The 20,130-nt window shown below is 36.4% G+C and overlaps 1 protein-coding gene across 2 annotated transcripts in view; it reads right to left on the bottom strand.

The window, feature by feature from the left end:
- SEMA3A (semaphorin 3A) overlaps positions 1–20,130 on the bottom strand; it is a 190,834-nt gene that overhangs the window by 136,548 nt on the left and 34,156 nt on the right. For both annotated transcript variants that reach the window (XM_036328334.1, XM_036328335.1), the window contains exon 2: positions 326–483. In XM_036328334.1, the coding sequence (XP_036184227.1) occupies positions 326–483 (158 nt within the window). The remainder of the gene's footprint in view (positions 1–325; positions 484–20,130) is intronic.

Genomic DNA, 20,130 nt, shown 5'->3' with positions numbered 1-20,130 from the left:
CACATAGTATATACATACATACATACATATATACATGAATTAAATTATAACATATTTCTATAATAGTTCAGATATTTATTTTATGCAGGCAAATGATATAACTATATCATTTAAAAAACAACAACTATAGTTTCTTTCTTGAAGATTTTTATGGTTTACTGCAGCCATTGATTTTTGATGGTTAAATCAATGTATTATTTTTGTTTGCATCTGAAAAGTTAAAGTATTAATTCAAACAAATTTTCAGTTGTCACACTGTTATATAGCTAGAGAATCCTTGAGATGTTTTAAAAGTACCACAGTGCATATATTAGAATAAAGATACCTTTTGAAAATCCTTGATATTAACCAGGTTGAATGAAAATATGTGATCCTTTGCTCCAACATATAGCCTGCTCCGTTCCTCATCCAAAAGGAAGGTATGGTAACTGGAGCTGTTGGCCAAGCCATTGAAAGTGATCACATTGTTGGATTCCAGCATTTCTGCAAGGTAACAAAGCAAAACATTGGGTGTTAACCTGAGGTTCTACATGAGCATAGACTTAACACATGGTGATCTGGCTACTGCCTGCTATAGTTACCAATCAATGATTTCTCTTCATTGAACTATATAGAAGCCATTTCTCTTTAAGAAATAAGAACTATTCAGAAACCTTTATATTTTTTTCATTTCATTGAGATGGGAATTATACTCATTAGTTTGCTGAAGGAAGGGAGAGATATAGCTTGTGCACACACTGGTTTGATGGACTCTCTTTGCACTTAGCAATGGATTAGAATGGTTGGTATTCTATATAAAACATCTTTAATTTTACAAATATTGTTGTAAGTGGCTTCATTATCTAGAAGAATAAGCATTAGGGCCATCAAAGCAACGGTAGTCTGGGGAAACACTATTTAACCTCCTAGGCTATTGGAGGCCTCATTTTATTGTAGAATTTGAAACTTTTTGCCTTGGATGGACTCCCTGATCAGGATACAAGGTGCCCACAATTTAGCTTGGGACAAGTAAAGAGCAATTCCGAGCTAGACTACCGTCCATGTTTCTATATCCCACACAGCACACAGTGCCCTGGCCCACACTGTGAGGACGAGGCAATACAGTTTCCCTTAGATATGCGTGTGAAAGCTCCAGAGTAGGCCCATCTGTGACGTTAGCCTTTTATCCACTTTGTATAATATTAAAAAGCATGTGTTCACAATCTGATCTGAGGATTCAGATTTGTTTTATTTATTTAGTGGAGTCATTCAACTACTAATTCAACAAATACATATTCGGTCCTGATTATGTAAACACATAGGCATTGGCTAAGAAGTATGTGGAGAATAAGATTAATAGAACCTTTATGGAAAGTTACACAAATGGCATCAGAGAAGCAAACAATGAAAAGAACAACAACAAAGAGAATAATAAGAACTGAAGAAGCTAACAGGGGATGGGGGAATTAATGTCACAAGAAGTGAATAATCCTTGGAGAAAGGGTGTGGCAATTAAACCTGGCCTTAAGTAATATATGGGATTTACAACAGCAGAAAGAGGTGTAGTACAGAATTCCATGCAGAGGACATGAATAAAGACCAGGAGGTAGAAATAAGGAAAATATAAGAGGAAGAAGTTTTAAGTATCTACTATATGCCAAAATCTGCTGAATGGTTTATAAGTACTAGTAGATTCACTTAAGCTTCATGGCAACACTGAGATGAAATTTTCATCCCCATTTTATCTCATGAGGAAATAGACTCAAACAAACAAACAAACAAACCTAAGAATATCCTAGGTCATAGAGCTGGCTTAATGTAGACTCAAGATATCCACCTCAATCTGATGCCAGAGGCCAGGGCCTTTCTATCTTGCTCCATATTACTTCTAGAATTTTTGAGAATACTAAGAACTGATTGTTGAGCAGAAATGTAAGAAATGTAATAATACATTTTGGGGAATACAAATAACTGAATGTTGAGAAGTTTGGTTACCTCTCATTGGCACAAAACTTGTCTTAGTTAAAAGGCTTGTAAATATTTATATTATTCTATTTGCTATGCATTTGGTCTTTTTATAACTCTGTGAGTAATTTTCTCGGCAACTATTGCTTTCATCATTAGAAGTATTTTGACAAAATGCATATCTTCCAAGACAGATTTCCCTTCAAAGGTCAAAAAAAGACTTACCAGAAACCTCTATTTAGATACTGTACAAAAATCTCAGAGTCTGCATGACTTAAACAGAACTCACTTCCTTTTCTTTTCTCCATTACTGACATCATCACCTTTCTGTATATTTTCAAATTGGTTGCAAATATCACTCACCCAAAAAATCATTCAAACCATAGCCTCTTCATCATCCACAGATCCAATCCAGTTATGTTTAACACTGCAAGTTTTAACACTGTAATAAGTTCTGTATCACTTCAGTTTTATTTAACACTATAACAACTTCTCCTACAGTTTCTTTTGCTTATATACTCACTGTCACTGTCTAGTTCGAATTGTCATGATTTCTTCCCTTAATTGTTATAATTATATTCCTTCTAAACTTCCTCTTTGGGTTTACATCAATAAATGATATTTTGCACTGCCAACAAAAGAATGCTTCTACAAAACCAAATATGACTTTTTTTTTTTTTAGGTAAATTTGAGAGAGAAAGCTTCCATTGAATCTCATAGAAAAAAAAAAAATAAAGAGAAACAAGCAAGAAAATATTCATACTAAATGAAAGGAGGAAACAATAACAATGAAATATCAAGCCACAAATTTTTAAGAGAATATATCCAATACAGTGAAGCCTAAAACATTTTAATATAGAATGTTGAAATCTGGCACCCATCCATATATCCCAGGTAGGATAGAATTAGTGATAAAGGGGCTACAAATTATACAACTTATATTTACAAATGCTTTATTATAAAAACAAACTCTAGGAGTCCAAATGGCTATAAAACTGTTGTAAAATATCTATAAAAATTGAAAGTATAGCTAAAGTACAAAGTCGGCATGATGATGATGATGATCATGATCATGATTATCATCACAACTAACATGTGCACGCCAGGCACTGTTTTAATCACACACACACACACACACGTGAAATTAATTGTGTGTGCATTATCCTTTTCTTTTATAAAAGGAAACTACTGTATAAAGTACAGTGAAGGCAGGAGTGAAAGGTATGAACATGAGACTACTCCACAGACTGTTTTTGATGGGAATTAAAAAGTAACACACCAATTACCAAAATATGAAAAAATGAAGAATATCTTTTCCCAGAAGAAAATATATCCAACATTTTGGATCTTTTTTCAAGTCAAAACAACTATTTGTAAACTCTTCCAGCTCACTCCCTCATTGTCAGAATAGGAGATAAAGGGTTTGCCAAAATGCAATTGAAAAGCACAGAAAAAAAAGAATTGACCTAGCAAAGAGAGTAAATTCTGGTTGTCGAAGTTCCAAACTAATAAGAAAATCAATTCTTTTTGAAAGAAAAAAATTGATTAATGAGAAGATAACAGAAATGAAAGACAGGAAATAAAACCTGAAAATAGACATGTCTACAACCTAAAATGTCATCATCTTCTGGGAAAATCTAATTTTACAGAAGGATCAATTGTGGAACTTACTAATAAAGAAAGAATATATTTGGACTCCTTAATAAAAACAAATCAATAGTACTTGCTTTTCAGTACTATAGCAATGACTACTAAAAACTACAGCTTAAAGCAACTGGTCCCCTATCTTCAATTTCTCTCAACTTTAATATAATCTTTAAGGCATCCTATATAATAAAGAGGTAATATGCAAATTGACCATCACACCCTCAAGATGGCTGCCTACAACCAAGCCAGCAAGGGGGTTAGAGAAGGATGACCAAACGACTGAACAAGCAGGCTGCATGAAGTGACCAGGCCGGCAGGGGGGCCATGAGGGATGACCAGGCAAGTGGGGGAGGGGGGCAGTTGGGGGCAACCTGGCTGGCAGCGGGGGGCACTTAGGGGTGACCAGGATGGCAAGGGGAGCAGTTAGGGGCGACCAAACAGGCAGGCAGGTGAGCGATTAGGAGCCAGTGGTCCAGGATTGTGAGAGGGATGTCCCGGATTGGAAAGTGTGAAGGCTGGGCTGAGGGGGACAACCCCCAACCCCCCCCCCCCGCCCCACTGTGCACGAATTTTGTGCACTGGGCCTTTAGTCATCATATAAATTGTTGTGAGTATATTTCAAAAATATAATAGTTTTATTTTTAAAAAAATACACTTTCAACTGCCACCATTACCTTAGCCCTATCTCCCTAATAAAAGTTGCAGTCCCTGAACTTCCTTTGGTCGCATATATTATTTCTGTTCCCAGAAGTCCCACAATTCTACAAGAAATGGCCAGTTTACTCTTTTCTAAACCTGGCCTGTCCCCTCTTGCTTCTAATTTATTTTCCCTGTTAACTGTGCTTCCATGTACAGTTAGAAGCCACCTCTCTCATGAAAGCCTTGAGAATTAGCAGGTGCTACTCCATCCTCTGATGCCCCACCTGCTTTGATCTGACACACTAATGCATTAATTGCATGCCACTCCTCTGCGTGGGCATTAGGGTACAAGCTTTAGTTCTCCATATAACGTTCGCATGGTGCCATAGGATATAATTATATGTGGAGGAAATGGTTAACTAGGTAATTAATTATTGAATTTGAGAGCTAGAAGAATCTGATTACTGCCATTTACAAAAAAACGTGTAAGTGACTTTTAATCATAGCAGTTGCACAGGTCAGATTTAAATTCAGTTCTCCTAGCTCTCAGTTCAATGTGCTTTCTAGATAAATTTCTAGGAAGATGCGGCTTTAATTTTTCTCTATATTTTGTTTTGCATGATTCTTGATATTGGTCAGTTTTTAGTACAAGTATATGCTGAAAAATTAAAAGTTGCAAACAATTTAGAAAATAACTAATGCACAATGTTAATTTTTATTCCTTGGAAGAATAACAATGAGTTTATATGTCATGTTACATAAAGTAAATAAATGCTGTAAGGTGGACAACAATGATTAATACAAACATGAATTGTAATTAATTATTTATGTGCAAGATGATTAGTCAGTAAAACTTTAGAATTAAAGTGTAGATCCTTTTCTTACAGTTCACATTGATTTAATTTAGTGCTTTGAGAGATGGGATAGTAATCTAGAGATTGAAATTTTGTTTTGGATTCTGATTTATGTCTTAATTACTTATAAGGCTCCTTTACAGTCAGGGTTCTGTTATCAGTCAGCTCACCAGCAAGTGTTCATTAAATGCCTCTTAGTGGTAAGCATTGTGTTAGCATTAGCAAAGTGGGGGGAAAAAAAAAGGAGGGGGGGTTTCTCTGATTAATACAATTGAAAGTGGGTTATTTTCCAGATAGTCTTGGTCAATTATATACATACTAGAGGCCTGGTGCATGAAATTCATGCACTTGGGCAGTCCCTCGGCCCGGCCTGTGCCCTCTCGCAGTCTGGGAGCCCTTAGGGGATGTCTGACTGACGGTTTAGGCCCTCTCCCTGTAGAGAGAGGACCTAAGCTATCAGTCAGACATCCTTAGCGCTGCCACAGAGGTGGGAGAGGTTCTTGCCACTGCCACTGTGTTCACCAGCCATGAGCCCAGCTTAAGGCTTCTGGCTGAGTGGCGCTCCCCTTGTGGGAGTGCACTGACCACCAGGGGGCAGCTCCTGCATTGAGCATCTGCCCCTGGTAGTCAGTACACTTCATAGTGACTGGTCATTCTGCCATTTGGTCAATTTGCATATTAGCCTTTTATTATATAGGATACCACACCATAAGGTTCAGTCTGCTCTTTAACCCTTTTCGGTCCAACGTGGAGGCTAACTCAACAGACCAGGCGCTAGGAGCAGGTCCAACGTCAAGGCTGAGACACCGCAAACCGGCTCAACATGCAATCCCGTCAATTAATTTGGACCAGACTGTTTGAATTACAAAAATAAAATTGGACCACAAAGGATTAAATTACTATCACATCCCACATGACTATAAAAAAGCAAATGTTTTCTTATACTCAAATATATGCTTCATTTTTCCAGTAACAAAACTATGGAAAATATTCACTGACAGAGAATTAAATAGTTATAAACCACCTAGTCACTCACTATCCTGTTGCATATGCCCAGTATAAGAATTTTAAAAAAAATTGCCTAAGAATGATTTCTTTGAATTGTTCTAATGCTGAGCTAATAAGCTTTTATTGAATAAAGAAATTAAGTATTTCATCAATATTTTTCCATCATAGGACACATTTATGTGAGTAACATACTGGAGAACATATTTATTTCAGTGTTCATGGAGACAGGAATCTGTTCAGTGCTTGGAGTTGGAATGTAGAGAGAAGGACACAAGGAAGCCCAGATGGTCATCTAGACATTCTCAAGGATCATTCAAGTACCCAAGTCAGAGGGGCAGCTTTATCTGGCTTGGGGTAAGAATTATCTAAACCCTAGACTTGCTAACAGAAGGTGCTTACTACATGTGTATAAAGTAAATGAATACATGGATTTCTGATTAGGTGGGTAAAATGTATATGTTTATGAGTTTGTAACAGTGCATGTGGATTAGATAACCCATAATTTGTTCTGACTACTTCTAATCTCTTCATTCTCTAACTACACAGTGTCTGGGTGCCAAAAACAAATGTATTTTATTTTTGTTAGTTTAAAAAGTTAAAGTTGTTGCCAGACAGGTTGTTTTAATGTTTCTTTTTGGGGAGGGAGAAGGAAGAGAGGGCATTCATATAGCATGGCTAGACATATTGTCTTAGACTGGCTAGACTATTCCTTAAACTTAAATAGATACATTTTGATTATTAAGGCTTCTGGTTTACCCATAAAAGGATTTCACTGGAATCAGATTTCCCTGGAGAGAGGTGGGAGAGTAATGGGAGAGAAGAGTGTTGAAAACCAATGAACTAAAAATGTTTCTAGATAAAATCATACCATGTGTTCTGGATATATTCTGATCTTAGTGACAATAATATCCTATTTATGATGGACACTAAACATTTCCCCTAATAACATGCTTAATTTTGGAGTCCACGTATTAATTAATGGGAGTCAGATGAACTAATGAAACTAGTTCATATAAATTCATTAACATTTCTTTTAATTTTTGACACACACAAGTAAAATGGGGGAAATGAAATTACTACATAAATGATTTGGGCCAAATTTCAATTGTTCTAATGTTGAGCAAATGAGCTTTTATTGAAGAAAGAAATTGAGTAGTTTATTAGTTTTCCCATTATAGGACACATTTACGTGAGAGTAAATGTGGTAGGAAGCTAGACAGACATGAGCAGAACAGGACGATGGCCAGGCACAGAAGGTCACCAGGGGTGGAACCCTGCTTGCTTAGCAAAGTTCAAAACTGGGAAAACAAGAACCGTGCCCCCAGGGTAACTTTCCCTTCCCTAGAATATGGTTGCGTGTGTGATTGAGACCCCCTGACCTTTCCTCCTCTGGCATGTCCCTAGTCATGCAGTAGACCCTCTTGGAGGAGGAGCAAGGGGCCAAAGAGTGGTCTCATGGAACTCCCATTCAGGCCCTTATATAACCACTAGAGGCCCAACGCACGAAAATTCATGCAAGAAGAGGCCTTCCTTCCCCTGGCTGCCGGCACCAGCTTCCCTCTGGCAACCGGGACCAGGGCTTTTCTCCTCCGGCCGCCAGCAGGCTCCTGGGACCGGGCTGGCTTCCCTCCTCTGGGCCACCGGCAGGCACCCAGGACCCAGGCTGGCTTCCCCTCAGCCCCGGCTTCATCAGGAAGGACGTCCAGAATGATATCTGGTCTAATTAGCATATTACCCTTTTATTATTACAGATTCCCTCAAGCATTAACCCCTAGGAATAACATCTAAGAGCAATTTTGTTTCAGCTCCAGGCATTGAGACGCAGCAAGACCAGACAAGAGATGCCATGCATGGGTGACATTAGGACCAGCTACATTGACTAATGATCTCTGCTTGGGCACCAAATGACTCAGAGATCCCCTAGGATGACACACAAAAAAGCCAACAGGTTTGTTGAAAATCTTTGCTCTCTCAGGAGTCATGAAATCAAGTACATCCCTGGGTCACACAGGACTGCAGACTCTAAGGATTCTGTAGACCAGTGCAGGACACACAGACATTTATTGCCATAAGAACAAATATCTAATTCCGAAGCAGATTTAACTCTTTTTCAAGAATGGGCAAAAAAGTAGCATAAGTCAATGTATTATTAAACTTCCTTCTATACTTCATCAAAAAAAAATGTCATTGCTTTGCTTTTACAAAGCAACAAAAAAAGCAAAATGAAAACACTAAGAACAATGTTATAATAGGTAATAAATGTTGTTTAGAGTGAAATATGATCTTTTATTCTCTGCTAAACACAAAACACATTAAAAACAAGACTCTCCCATTATTTTGAATGCAGAGATTACAGGGGTAAAATTTTCCTTTAAACATGAGGAGGGTGCGTTTGTGCTATATAGTTCTAATGAAACCTTCAGAGTGGTTCAATGTGAACAAGAGTCATATAACATTATCTAAAGTCACTGGTTTCTTAATCCTTTCATTTTCCTGATACTTGTTTATTTTGCATATAAATAGTTAAAAGATTATCTCTGCCAATCACATTTTTACAACAATATTGCTATTTCTAAATTTTGGATTAAATAATTGAAAATAATTTTATACCTTCAAAATTGAAACATATTTATTTCTTTGAAAACACAGGATAGGTATTTTTTTCAACTTTCTCTTCAAATTAGTAAATTGTTATGAAAATAATGACCTATGAACTTCTACCTCACAAAACTTGCTTTAAAAGCTGATGTTATATATTTTGCTACATCCCTAAGTGGCAATACCTTTTTAATAAGATTTCTAAGATTTTAAAATTTTATTTTAATTTTATTGTAGGATCATTATTTTGTTTAAAAAGGCATTTGTTTCTTATTAGGCTAAATGCCATTACTGATAAAACTCAAAATAAAGCGGTATACTTTTTAAGTTCTGGCTTTTCCCAGTTATAATTTGCTTTATCATTTCTAAACACTCAAAGGGGAGAAATTACTTCTACTTAAAAAATAAAAAAAAAATTAGTTTAAAAGTTCATAGCTGAGTTTCTTTGATGAATTTAATGACTTCCACCTCATTTAGTAAATCAGAATCTAAAAAAAGCTACACTCACCCCTCTTGATAGACTCTGGAGTTTATCAGCCCTGCTTTGCCACTTCATTAGCTGTCAAGAAGCAGCAAGTGATATTGCGATGAAAGTCTTGATTCAGGTATTTGAAAATGCTCTTATTGCAAAAGTAGCAATTACCAACAGATTTGAAGTCAAAAAGGGGGTGTATCCGGAAAAGCACATCATCTAAATACATGCATTTGGTTATCATCTTTGTAGACATCAAAGAAGGAGAGATTGTTTGAACTATCAGTAGTTGTAACATTTACAAAAAGCACACACATTGATTTAATATACACAGCAGCGAGTTATAATTGACCTTGAAACTCTTACCTTACAATCTTGTGAGGGTAACGAAATAGTGATGAAAATACATATAGTTTTTAAAAGGAAGAACCTTTTGAAAAAGTTGTGATTTTTGGTAATATCTGTGTTTAAATGAATTCTTACGTGGCTACTCTTTTCTTAAATGTATTTTTGTTTTGTTAACTAATCAATTATACCATGAATGTCCCCTTTAATATCAATATAGTATTTGAGGTTCAAGTGTTACTTTAGTGAAATTTAATTTGAATTATAAAGCCTTTTAGTTCCTCTCTACCTTCTACCTTATTTCTGTGGCTGGTAAACAGAAAACTAAGCAGGAAAACCATTGGTGTATAAAATCTTAAATAACCCAACAAAAATTAGAATATATTTTCTGGTAACATTTACGTGACATTATCTGTACATTAAGAACTGCTGACTCTGTCTCCGCCTAATGAAAGTATACATGTTAATGAATGAGTAATCCTATAGTGTTATGATCCATAAAAGACGAATTTTCTTTGATGTGCAGTGGAATGAAGGATTCCACCAGAAAATGAATCTGGGAAAATTTTAACTATATCACTGTGTTATACTTCAAATTAACACATTAAAGACTGTTGGAGGTCTAGCTGTAAGGAAATTTGCATAGGGAAACTATTAAACCCAATGATTCCCAACCGTGTATGTCACAGAGCCTTTTCAAATATATAAAAGTGCCAAAACTGGTTTGGCTCAGTGGATAGAGCGTCGGCCTGTGGACTGAAAGGTCCCAGGTTCGATTCCGGTCAAGGGCATGTACCTGGGTTGCGGGCACATCCCCAGTAGGGGGTGTGCAGGAGGCAGCTGATCTATGTTTCTCTCTCATCGATGTTTCTAACTCTCTATCTCTCTCCCTTCCTCTCTGTAAAAAATCAATAAAATATATTTAAAAAATATATATATATATATAAAAGCACTCCTACTCTCAAGGAATATTTAGGGAGATACTATCATATTAATGCCAGACATTGATTATTAAAAATATAACACAACTTATTCTAAATACTGGGATGTTAAAATGTTTGGGAGAAAATATTTGGTGGGAATTATTTTAAAATCATAGGTATCACACTATTCTGAAAAAAATGAATGCAGCCCAATTCCTTTCTTTGTGCTTGAGTATTGTCTGCAATTTATTTTTTTTAAATATGAAAACTTACTTTAAATAATATGTTTTTATTGACTTTATAGAGAGAGAGTAGGAGGAGGGAGAGAGAGAGAGAAACATCAATTAGCTGCTTCCTGCATACCCCTCACTGGGGATTTAGCCTGAAACCTGGGCATACGCCTTGACCAGGAATTGAACCTGTGACCTCCTGGTTCATGGGACGACGCTCCAACAACTAGCCAGGACTACACAAGTCAGGGCTGTCTGCATTTCTTTATATTTTTGGAGGATAATGTAACAACAATAATCCATGTTTTCAGTAGATTCCTTAGTAAATTATAACCCACTTTTAATATAAATTTCCAAATTAAAGAAAAATTATTTAAAGTAAACAGAACACTGAGAAAGGTTGTAAAATCAATGCAACAAATATTTAATATCTAATTCATATGAAACTGGTTAATATGAATTATCTGAATAAAAATTTAGACAGTTTTCTATAATTTCAATTATATGCTTAGAACTAAAAATAAGATGGGTGTGAGATTTATTGTGACAATCACTTAGTAAGTTACACAATGTTTAATTATTGGTTTGTAAACCTGAAACTAATATAATACAGTATTGCAAGTCAACTGTAATTGAAAAAATATTTAAACCTATAAATAAACATAAGTCACTTCCTGTAAGTTTCAAGAGTTTTTGGGGGGGAGGTTAGAATATATCTATGTACACATTTGGCCAAGTTGAAAATGATATATGCTGTATAACCATTGTATATTTTTTAGTATATATCCGGTATCTATGCATATATATGCAGGCCTTGGGGTGGGGCATATGTCCCTCTGTCCTGGTCAGGGCGGGGAGTCCTCCTGGAGGCAGAACAGTGGAAGAGGCCACCTGTCCTGCTCATTGAGACCTGCTGAGTCTCATGGCAGTCACAGGGCTGTGGCAGTCACAGGGCTATGGCACTGGGCCTGCTTGCAGGCAATCACTGGAGGTCCCTGTCTTGTGATGCTTTGCTGAGTGAGCAGAATCTTCTGTGGGTGGGTGGGACTGGTGAGGGACCTTGACCAGGCATCTAGGTGAGAGGTGACAAATTCTTGGCACATTCGCAGCCATTTCTCTCTCCTGACCCCTGGGGCAGACACGGTTAACTGACCACTGCATTCAGAATCCCCATACCAGGCAGGTGGCCAGACCCTCCTGAAGGGTGAGGGTTATCCCTGCCTGCACAATGGGAAAGTGAGCCTTGCATGTACCAGGGGCTGAAAGCCAGGCCCCCGATGCTAAGAGGATAATGCCCAGGTCTCAAAGCCAGGCAGTGAGTGGCCCAGTGAGGCCTAGAACTCAGTCTAGGGCACAATTCACCGCATGGCTCCTTTTGGCCCTTTCAGACCGGAATCAAATTCTGGGATTCCCAATCATGAATATGGGGTTACTGGCTAGCTTCCTTGGCATGTTCTATAAAATATTAAAACCATTAAACAGATAGGTCTAATAAAAAAAGGAGGGGCAGGGTGAGTTTGGGTGGGATGCTAAGTGTGTCAGGAAAGGCTCAGAGAACCATGGAATCAGGTCCAAGGCCACCGCAGTCTGGAATTCACTGCCAGCCAGATCGGGTCCAAAGGATGGGGGAGGGGAGGAGCTACTTACACTGCTTTTACAAGTGGCCATTACAGTAGGAAATATTTATTCACCTAATAAAAAGGCTTCAAAACACACGAATCAAAAACTATAGAACTACACATAGAAATGGGCACAAATGCACTTTTATATTTAGATATTTCAATAATGCTTCAAATAATTGATAGACTCAATATATATCTTAATTATATATATATAAGATTTCAGAAAACGTATACATTGTCAACCATCTTGACATTTGTAGAACCCTCCATCCAACAAGAATACACATTCCTTCACCTCAAGTAAACATGAAACACAAGACAACCTACATTTTGAGTCATAAAGCAAGTCTTAATAAATATAAATAATTCAAGCCATAAAATATGTACTCTGACTGCAAGGGGATTTTTTTGTTATTGATTTATTTCAAGGAAAATTGTGTTTTCATGCTGAAGCAGCATGTCTGAAATGCTTGAGTCCCGATGTCCACTTCTCTCTGAGAGTATTGGAATCCTTAAAATGACAGTAGCTAGTTTGATTCCATTTGTGTGCAAGACATTACATTTTACAAAAGCAGCTGTTTTTCATGGACTATGTCCAGGTTTTTTTCCTCGGGATATAAACCAGTGACCTCATACTTCCAACTCAAGACCTATCTATCAACACTCTTTCCCATGCAAGATTTTCATTAGGCAGGATCCTTCCGATGGCTGGAGCAGCAGATTGAGGACTACATATAATAGTGTCTCTTTAAATTAGACTCAAATATCTTTAACTCCCAATAGACTTTCATAGCTTTAAAAATTTAATCCAACGTTTGCGGGAGATTTTGGATGTCTTTTAGCTTTCATCAAATCTATAACTTCCTAGTCTCCAGCTTTTACATTTTAAGAAGTTGATGTACTTTGGGCAGGTGTGGCTTATTCTTCCTAGACAATTTGACAAAAACACTTGACCTCGCCTACACCATGTTTTCCACTTTGGGAATTTTTCTTGGTAGAAGATGAGAAATTGTGTCCACTTGTATCAAACATTGTTTTGAGTGGTTACCAAATATAGTCTTCTTGGTTTCAATAGTTGTTTCCTCTTTATAATCATTAGCTTCTTATAATTATATAGTGGAGGATGAGGAAGGCCCAAGTAACATGTTTTATATGTATTTCTACTCTAACTTACAATAAAAAAGTTTTTAAAGCATGTGTTCTCTTTGCTGGTGAGATCTGCTGAGATTTCCTTATCTATATTACTAATGCTTTTTTCGTATATTTAAGCAACAGGCTATCATAAATAATATAAAATATATAAAGTTTCACTGTAGGTTTAAGGAAGATCAGAAAAACTGAGTTTCTGTTTCTGAATAGCACGTTAATTCTACATCTGATTTATGATGAAACTACTGGCAAGATACTATGTCTTTCTTTGTCTCTGTTAAACCACATGTAAAATACCTGCAAACTTGAAAAGAAAAAAAAATGATGTAATGTCTGACTCTTTTTAAAGACTTTTCCTTCTGGTATTATAATGATTCCAGTTTTTTAAAGTTTCTATACAAGTCTTTCCAATTGGAAATTTGTAAATTAGAACAGGAACTTTTAATTGTTTTATTTTTTTCCCATAGCCTCTGGAATCAAATGTTACCAGAGTTTATATAATGCATCAAAAAGAAATAGAAATGATGGGGTTTATACTTCTGACTACCTACAGTGACAGCAGTATGCCGTTTTTACTCATACCATGAAAAGTACTTAGGGACTTGGAGTCAATTCAAGGTTGCAGTTTCCACCTGTGAGCCTTAGAGCAGAAAGCCTTATAGTAGTCTTTTCAAACTTCTCTGACAAGTAATCACGCACCCCTGAAAGAGTGACTCTTAATAAAATGCTATTGTTAGAGCTAAAATAGGATTCTTGGATCATTTATGACTTGAAATCTTCAAAATAACATATTTGAAAAATGTTTAAATTAACATTGCATAATTGAGTGAGATACCAAATATAGTTTCATTATTTTGCTTAGTTAGTATTTCTTGTCTGTAGCAGAATTATTTGTAAAGTACACATTCCAATTCTACGAATGTGGCATGTTTCTGTGGGAAAGTTTGTATGTATATAGGTCTGTATACAGTGAAGATACACATGTCAAAGAGACATGAAATGTATGTGGGAATATTATGTTTTCACCAGCTGTGCGTTCTAGCCATAGGACTTTTTCCATATATATTTATTTGAATGGAAGTCATAGTCCTCCATTCTGACCCATAAAATGTTAATCCTTTCAAGAACGTCTCAATGTCTTTTGTTTAAGGAATTCTGTATAACATTAGCAAGCGCCAATCCTTACTTATAACTAACCTTTTCACCTAAAGGTGGATAAACAGACTTGAAATGTCTATAATGCATGCCAGCACTGATTTAAAATCCATGTATGGAATCCTTTATTTTTTTTTTTAATTTCCCCCCCAAATTAGCAAACAGCATTGTAATTTTCAAGGTTAGTACATTTGAGCAACTGATTGAATGCTTTATGCAATTTGGACATTTTCTGGAATATATGCATGGGCAAAAATGTATTCTTTTGAATGACATTAGAATGCATTTTAATCATTACATTTTTATGAAAATTAAAAGCTTTTATTTGTCTTTCACACTTCTACAAAATCCTTATACCAATATTTTACCAGAGGTATGTTTACCTGCAAAAGTGCAGGTATAACTATCAGCTATTGTTTTCTGTACTCTAAAATATCTACATCCTTTGAATTACTGTACTGCATTTTTTACTTCTTTTTAACTTTATTTTTATTGTTGACACTATTACAGATGTTCTCATTATACCCCCACATCCCCTTTGTCTACCTACATGCAGTCCCCCCTACTCCTTGCCTCTGACCATCACCACACTGTTGTCTGTGTCTATGGGTTATACATATGTGTTCTTTGGCTAATCTCTTCACCTTCTTCATCCAGCCCGTTCCTTCCCCTCTTATACTTCATTATTATTATTTTTAAAAATCCTCACCCGAGGATATTTTTCCATTGATTTTTAGAGAGAGTGGAAGAGAGAGAGAAAAAAACAGAGAGAAATATCGATGTGAGAGTAGTACATCAATTGGTTGCCTCCTGCACATGCCTGACCAGGGCCTAGGCTGGGGAGGAGCCTGCAACCGACATATGTGCCCTTGATCAGAATTGAACCCAGGACCCTTCAGTCTGCAGGCCAATGCTCTATCCACTGAGCAATACTAGGGCTATACTCCATTATTGACTGGTGAATTATATCTGCAGGAATCTTAAAGGCTTTGTATTCAGAGTCTGTTGATTGTAAATTTGTTGATGACCACACACTAACTAATACCTAATAATGGGACTCTGAGGAGCCTATCTGCTAGGAAAAAAATAAAAGGTGTATTTACATTCCTACTTACTTTAATGGAGTGTGTGTGTGTGTGTGTGTGTGTGTGTGTGTGTGTGTGTAAACAGCACTAGCAGTCTTTTCTGAATATCTAGAGCATACAGCTAGTTCAAGCAATTTTAATATTCTAAGGTATTTTTGAGATTTTAACTATTAGGATATTCACAGTGAGTGCACAATGGTTGCAATCAGATTCAGAAAGTCACAGTAAAATGAACTCAAACCCACACACCCTTTTTAGTTGCCACTACTATAATCCTAGTTCAAGACACTCTTCTTTATTACCTGGACTAATGCAACAGACTTCGACATGAATTTGACTTGACCATTCAATGCATTGGACACAGATAAATGAGGTGAGCCTCTTAAAACATGGATCATATCATGCAACTCCTCTGCTCCAGTTTCTGACATGATGGGGCCAGTGTCTGACTGAATCCTTCCTCCCTCACCACACTAAGAGATATAGTGCTTTTCTGTCTTAGATGTTTAGCAGATATTATAACTTTGATCTAGAACAGTGTTGGCGAACCTATGACACGCGTGTCAGAGGTGACACGTGAACTCATTTTTTTGGGTTGATTTTTCTTTGTTAAATGGCATTTAAATATATAAAATAAATATCAAAAATATAAGTCTTTGTTTTACTATGGTTGCAAATATCACAAAATTTCTATATGTGACACAGCACCAGAGTTCAGTTAGGGTTTTTCAAAATGCTGACACGCCGAGCTCAAAAGTTTCACCATCGCTGATCTAGAATCTTCTAATCCCCTCTCCCTCCTCTCTACTTGGCTAACTTGAAACTTAGTTTCAAATTAAATGTTACTATTTCGGTGATGTCTTTCCTGATGTGAGAATCTATAAGAGGTTCCATTGTTAAATTTCTCATGATATCCTCTGCTTCATAGCATTTATCATAGGGTGGAACTAACATATTTACTTTTGCCATAATTTTATTTACTTTTCCTCTCTCCAGCTAGACAATGCCTTTCTTTTGGGTAGCACTATATGTGTGTGTGTGCCTCCCCTACAGAACATGCTGCCTAGCACAGTGTAGGTGCTCAACAATAGAAAATGTATGTTTGTGTCACCCCCTCTATTTTGTGATAAGAATCTGTCACGATGTGGGAGGTGATGGGTATGTCTATTGCCTTGATTGTGGTGCTGGTATCATGGCTGCTTGCATATGTCCAAACTCATCAAATCTCACACATTAAATAGGGGTAGGTTTTGTATATAAATTACACTTAAAAAAGAAAAAAAAAACTAAACAAGCTACCACTTCGTATACAGTGAGATTACTGTTATGTAAAAACAACAACAACTAGAAACAACGTATTGGTAAAGATGTGGAGAAATTGAAACCCTTATGCATTAGTCGTAGGAATGTAAATGGTGCTGATGCTATGGAAAACAGTTTAGTGGTTCCTCAAAAACATAAACATAGAATTACCACTCCTAGATATATATTCATGAGAATAGAATTACCATGGGGCTCAGATACTTGTACACCAAATATTCATAGCAGCATTATCCCACTAGCCAGAAGGTGGAAATAACCCAAGAGTTCATCAACTGATGAGTGGATAAACAAAATATTGTATATACATACTTAGAAATGCTTAAAATGGTAAAATTCATGCTATGTATATTTTAACACAATAAAAAGGAAACAAAAGCTACAACATATTATGTAAAGTTCCATTGCTAAATGTTCTTTCATTAATAGTTACGTATTGTTGTAATGACCTGAATTTTACTTTTTTCTAGAATTTTTAACATTATGTTTTTGTTGTTGTTGTTGATGTTGTTTTGTTAAATATATTTTTATTGATTCCAGAGAGGAAGGGAGAATGAAAGAGGAACATCAATGATAAGAGAGAATTATCCATTGGCTGCCTCCTACATACCCTCTACTAGGGATCAATTCTGCAACCAGGGTATGTGCCCTGACCAGGAACTGAAACATGACCTCCTGGCTCAACCACTGAGCCATGGAGGTTGGGCTATATTATGTTTCTGATAGAATATAAAAATTCTAAAATATGACAATAAAGAAGAAAATTGCACATAATCATTTTTGTAGATGACAAATCATTTCAAAGTTGGTCCCTGACTTAAGGTGAAGCAACTTTAACATGAGTAAAAGCAATACTCATTGATCTTTTCCCAGGTTAACAATGCTTGGTACTGTACTCTGTGCTGATGCTGGGCAGTACAGTGAGCTGCAGCTCTGAGTCATACACGCGATCATGAGGGTAAACAACAGATAGTCTACAGTGGACTGTGTTGCCAGTGTTTTGTAGATATTGTGTTCTGAGCACATTTCAGTTAAGCTAGGCTTAGCCTAATGTTTGGTAGGTCAGGTGTATTAAATGCCTTTTTGATGTATGATATTTTCAACTTAAAATGAATTTGTCAGGAGGTAATCCCCTTGTAAGTCAAGGAACTTCTGTTATAGGTCACAGTGTGCTCCTAAAGTAAATTTTATGGACTAATTTTTAAAGCTGGCCATATAAGAGTTTGTAATTTTAAAAACAAGCCTGCATCTGGTAAGCAATGTTTTTTGCATATCATTAATTCAAAACATTTTACTTTTTTCAGGTTTTTCAAAGAAAGGGACTGTATCTTTAGCCTGCTCTCCCTTCTTTATAGAAACTCATTAGAATAATTTGTCACTGTGCACACTGAATAGCCACTTCAACCATTTATCAAGGTCTTAAAGGTACAGTATTCACAAAACTCCAATTCATATTTTAACGTTTGACACAGTTATTATGGTGATACCGAAAGATTGTTCCTATACTCATAGATGTAGCAAGTTTATCTGAAACTGCTACAACTTACAAGAGCAGCAAATTTAAAAAGAGAAAAACAACCTTTGTAGTACTATTTTATTTTACATTACTATAAAAGAAATAGGGTTATGTTTTTTTTTGAAGAATATTACACATAAATCCTGTTAAACAGTAAAACACTTTAGATTCCAAACTCCTACGGGAAGCTCTATCTGTCTACCCTCACTGTATTTCCAAGGGACCTGACATAGTAATTGTGGGGAAATAAAATTAGAACACCACCTCTTCACACCAGTTAGAGAAAAGCATTCCAATGTTAAGGCAATTTGCAGTTTGAGAAATGCATTACTTAATGTTACCATAATTCAATCACAGAGTAAACTGTCAAAAATATATAGTTAGGCTGTTTTAGCTCTTGATGCTATCTAAGCATGAATGCTCCTAGTAATTTTAGGATTGGAAAGACACAATTTAACCATTGGCTTTAGATAATGCTCATGTGCAAGCTGGGTGTGGACAATTGTGCTCTAATGAGTTTAATATTGTCAGTTTCATAATTTGGACATTTTGCTATTAGAAATCCAGCCAAGGGACACTAAATATTAAATACAAAAGTCCCACTATGGAAAGCATGAATGTCACCCTAGATCAGCGGTTCTCAACCTGTGGGTCGTGACCCCTTTGGCAGTTGAACGACCCTTTCACAGGGGTCGCCTAAGACCATCCTGCATATCAGATATTTACATTAGGATTCATAACAGTAGCAACATTACAGTTATGAAGTAGCAACGAAAGTAAGTTTACAGTTGGGTCACAATATGAGGAACTGTATTTAAAGGGCCAGAAGGTTGACAACCACTGCCCTAGATGGAATAAAAGCAGGCATAAAGATTATAAGTTGATCCCAAAAATGTGACTCATAATCCCAATTTATTTCTGAAATAATGCATGGCTTTTTAAACCTCGGGAGATAGCTATGAGCTCTTAATGAAATCTGAGGTACCATAAACTTAGAGTAAAAAATATTTTTAAGGAGTATAGTGACTCCACATTTATTCTTACAAAATTGCACCCAATATTGGTACTGAAATATTTTTAACTATAGAGCATTTTGTGGGGTAAAAGAAAAAAAAAATCAATATGCATTCAGTTCTACCCTATGCCAGGCGCTCTTTCAAACCCTTTATTACATTATCCTTGTAATAACTTCATGAGCTAGGTAGTTAAGCTATTTTTACAGATAGAAAGACTGCTATTCAAAGAGGTAAAGAAACATAGCTAAGGCCTCAAAGCCAGCAAGTGTCAATTTAATGTTCCAACAGAGCCTTATTTCAACAGCTTTTTCTGGTAGGACAAAATGTCATTTCGCATGAGTAGGCCAGGAGAATTCTTTTTGGTGAAGTAAGTTTTAAATTCAAACCAGAAATTAAAATGTGAACCCACAATCTACATGACAAACACCACCTAGAGCACTAATTACCCCAAGCACGCTCAGGGACACCAGGAATACTGCCTCCTCTACTTTAGGAGAGCCAATGTTAGAAGGCTTTTACTCTACGAAACTGTACATGCAGTGGGCAAGCCCATGAAGGCGGTGGCCTGAAGTGATGTGTGAAATGATTTCATTGTATAGTGTGTACA

This window comes from Myotis myotis, unplaced genomic scaffold, assembly GCF_014108235.1.
Source record: "Myotis myotis isolate mMyoMyo1 unplaced genomic scaffold, mMyoMyo1.p scaffold_m19_p_11, whole genome shotgun sequence".
Lineage (NCBI taxonomy): Eukaryota > Metazoa > Chordata > Mammalia > Chiroptera > Vespertilionidae > Myotis > Myotis myotis.
Note: the sequence above shows the minus strand (reverse complement) of the source record. Positions and strands in the feature narration are given on the sequence as shown.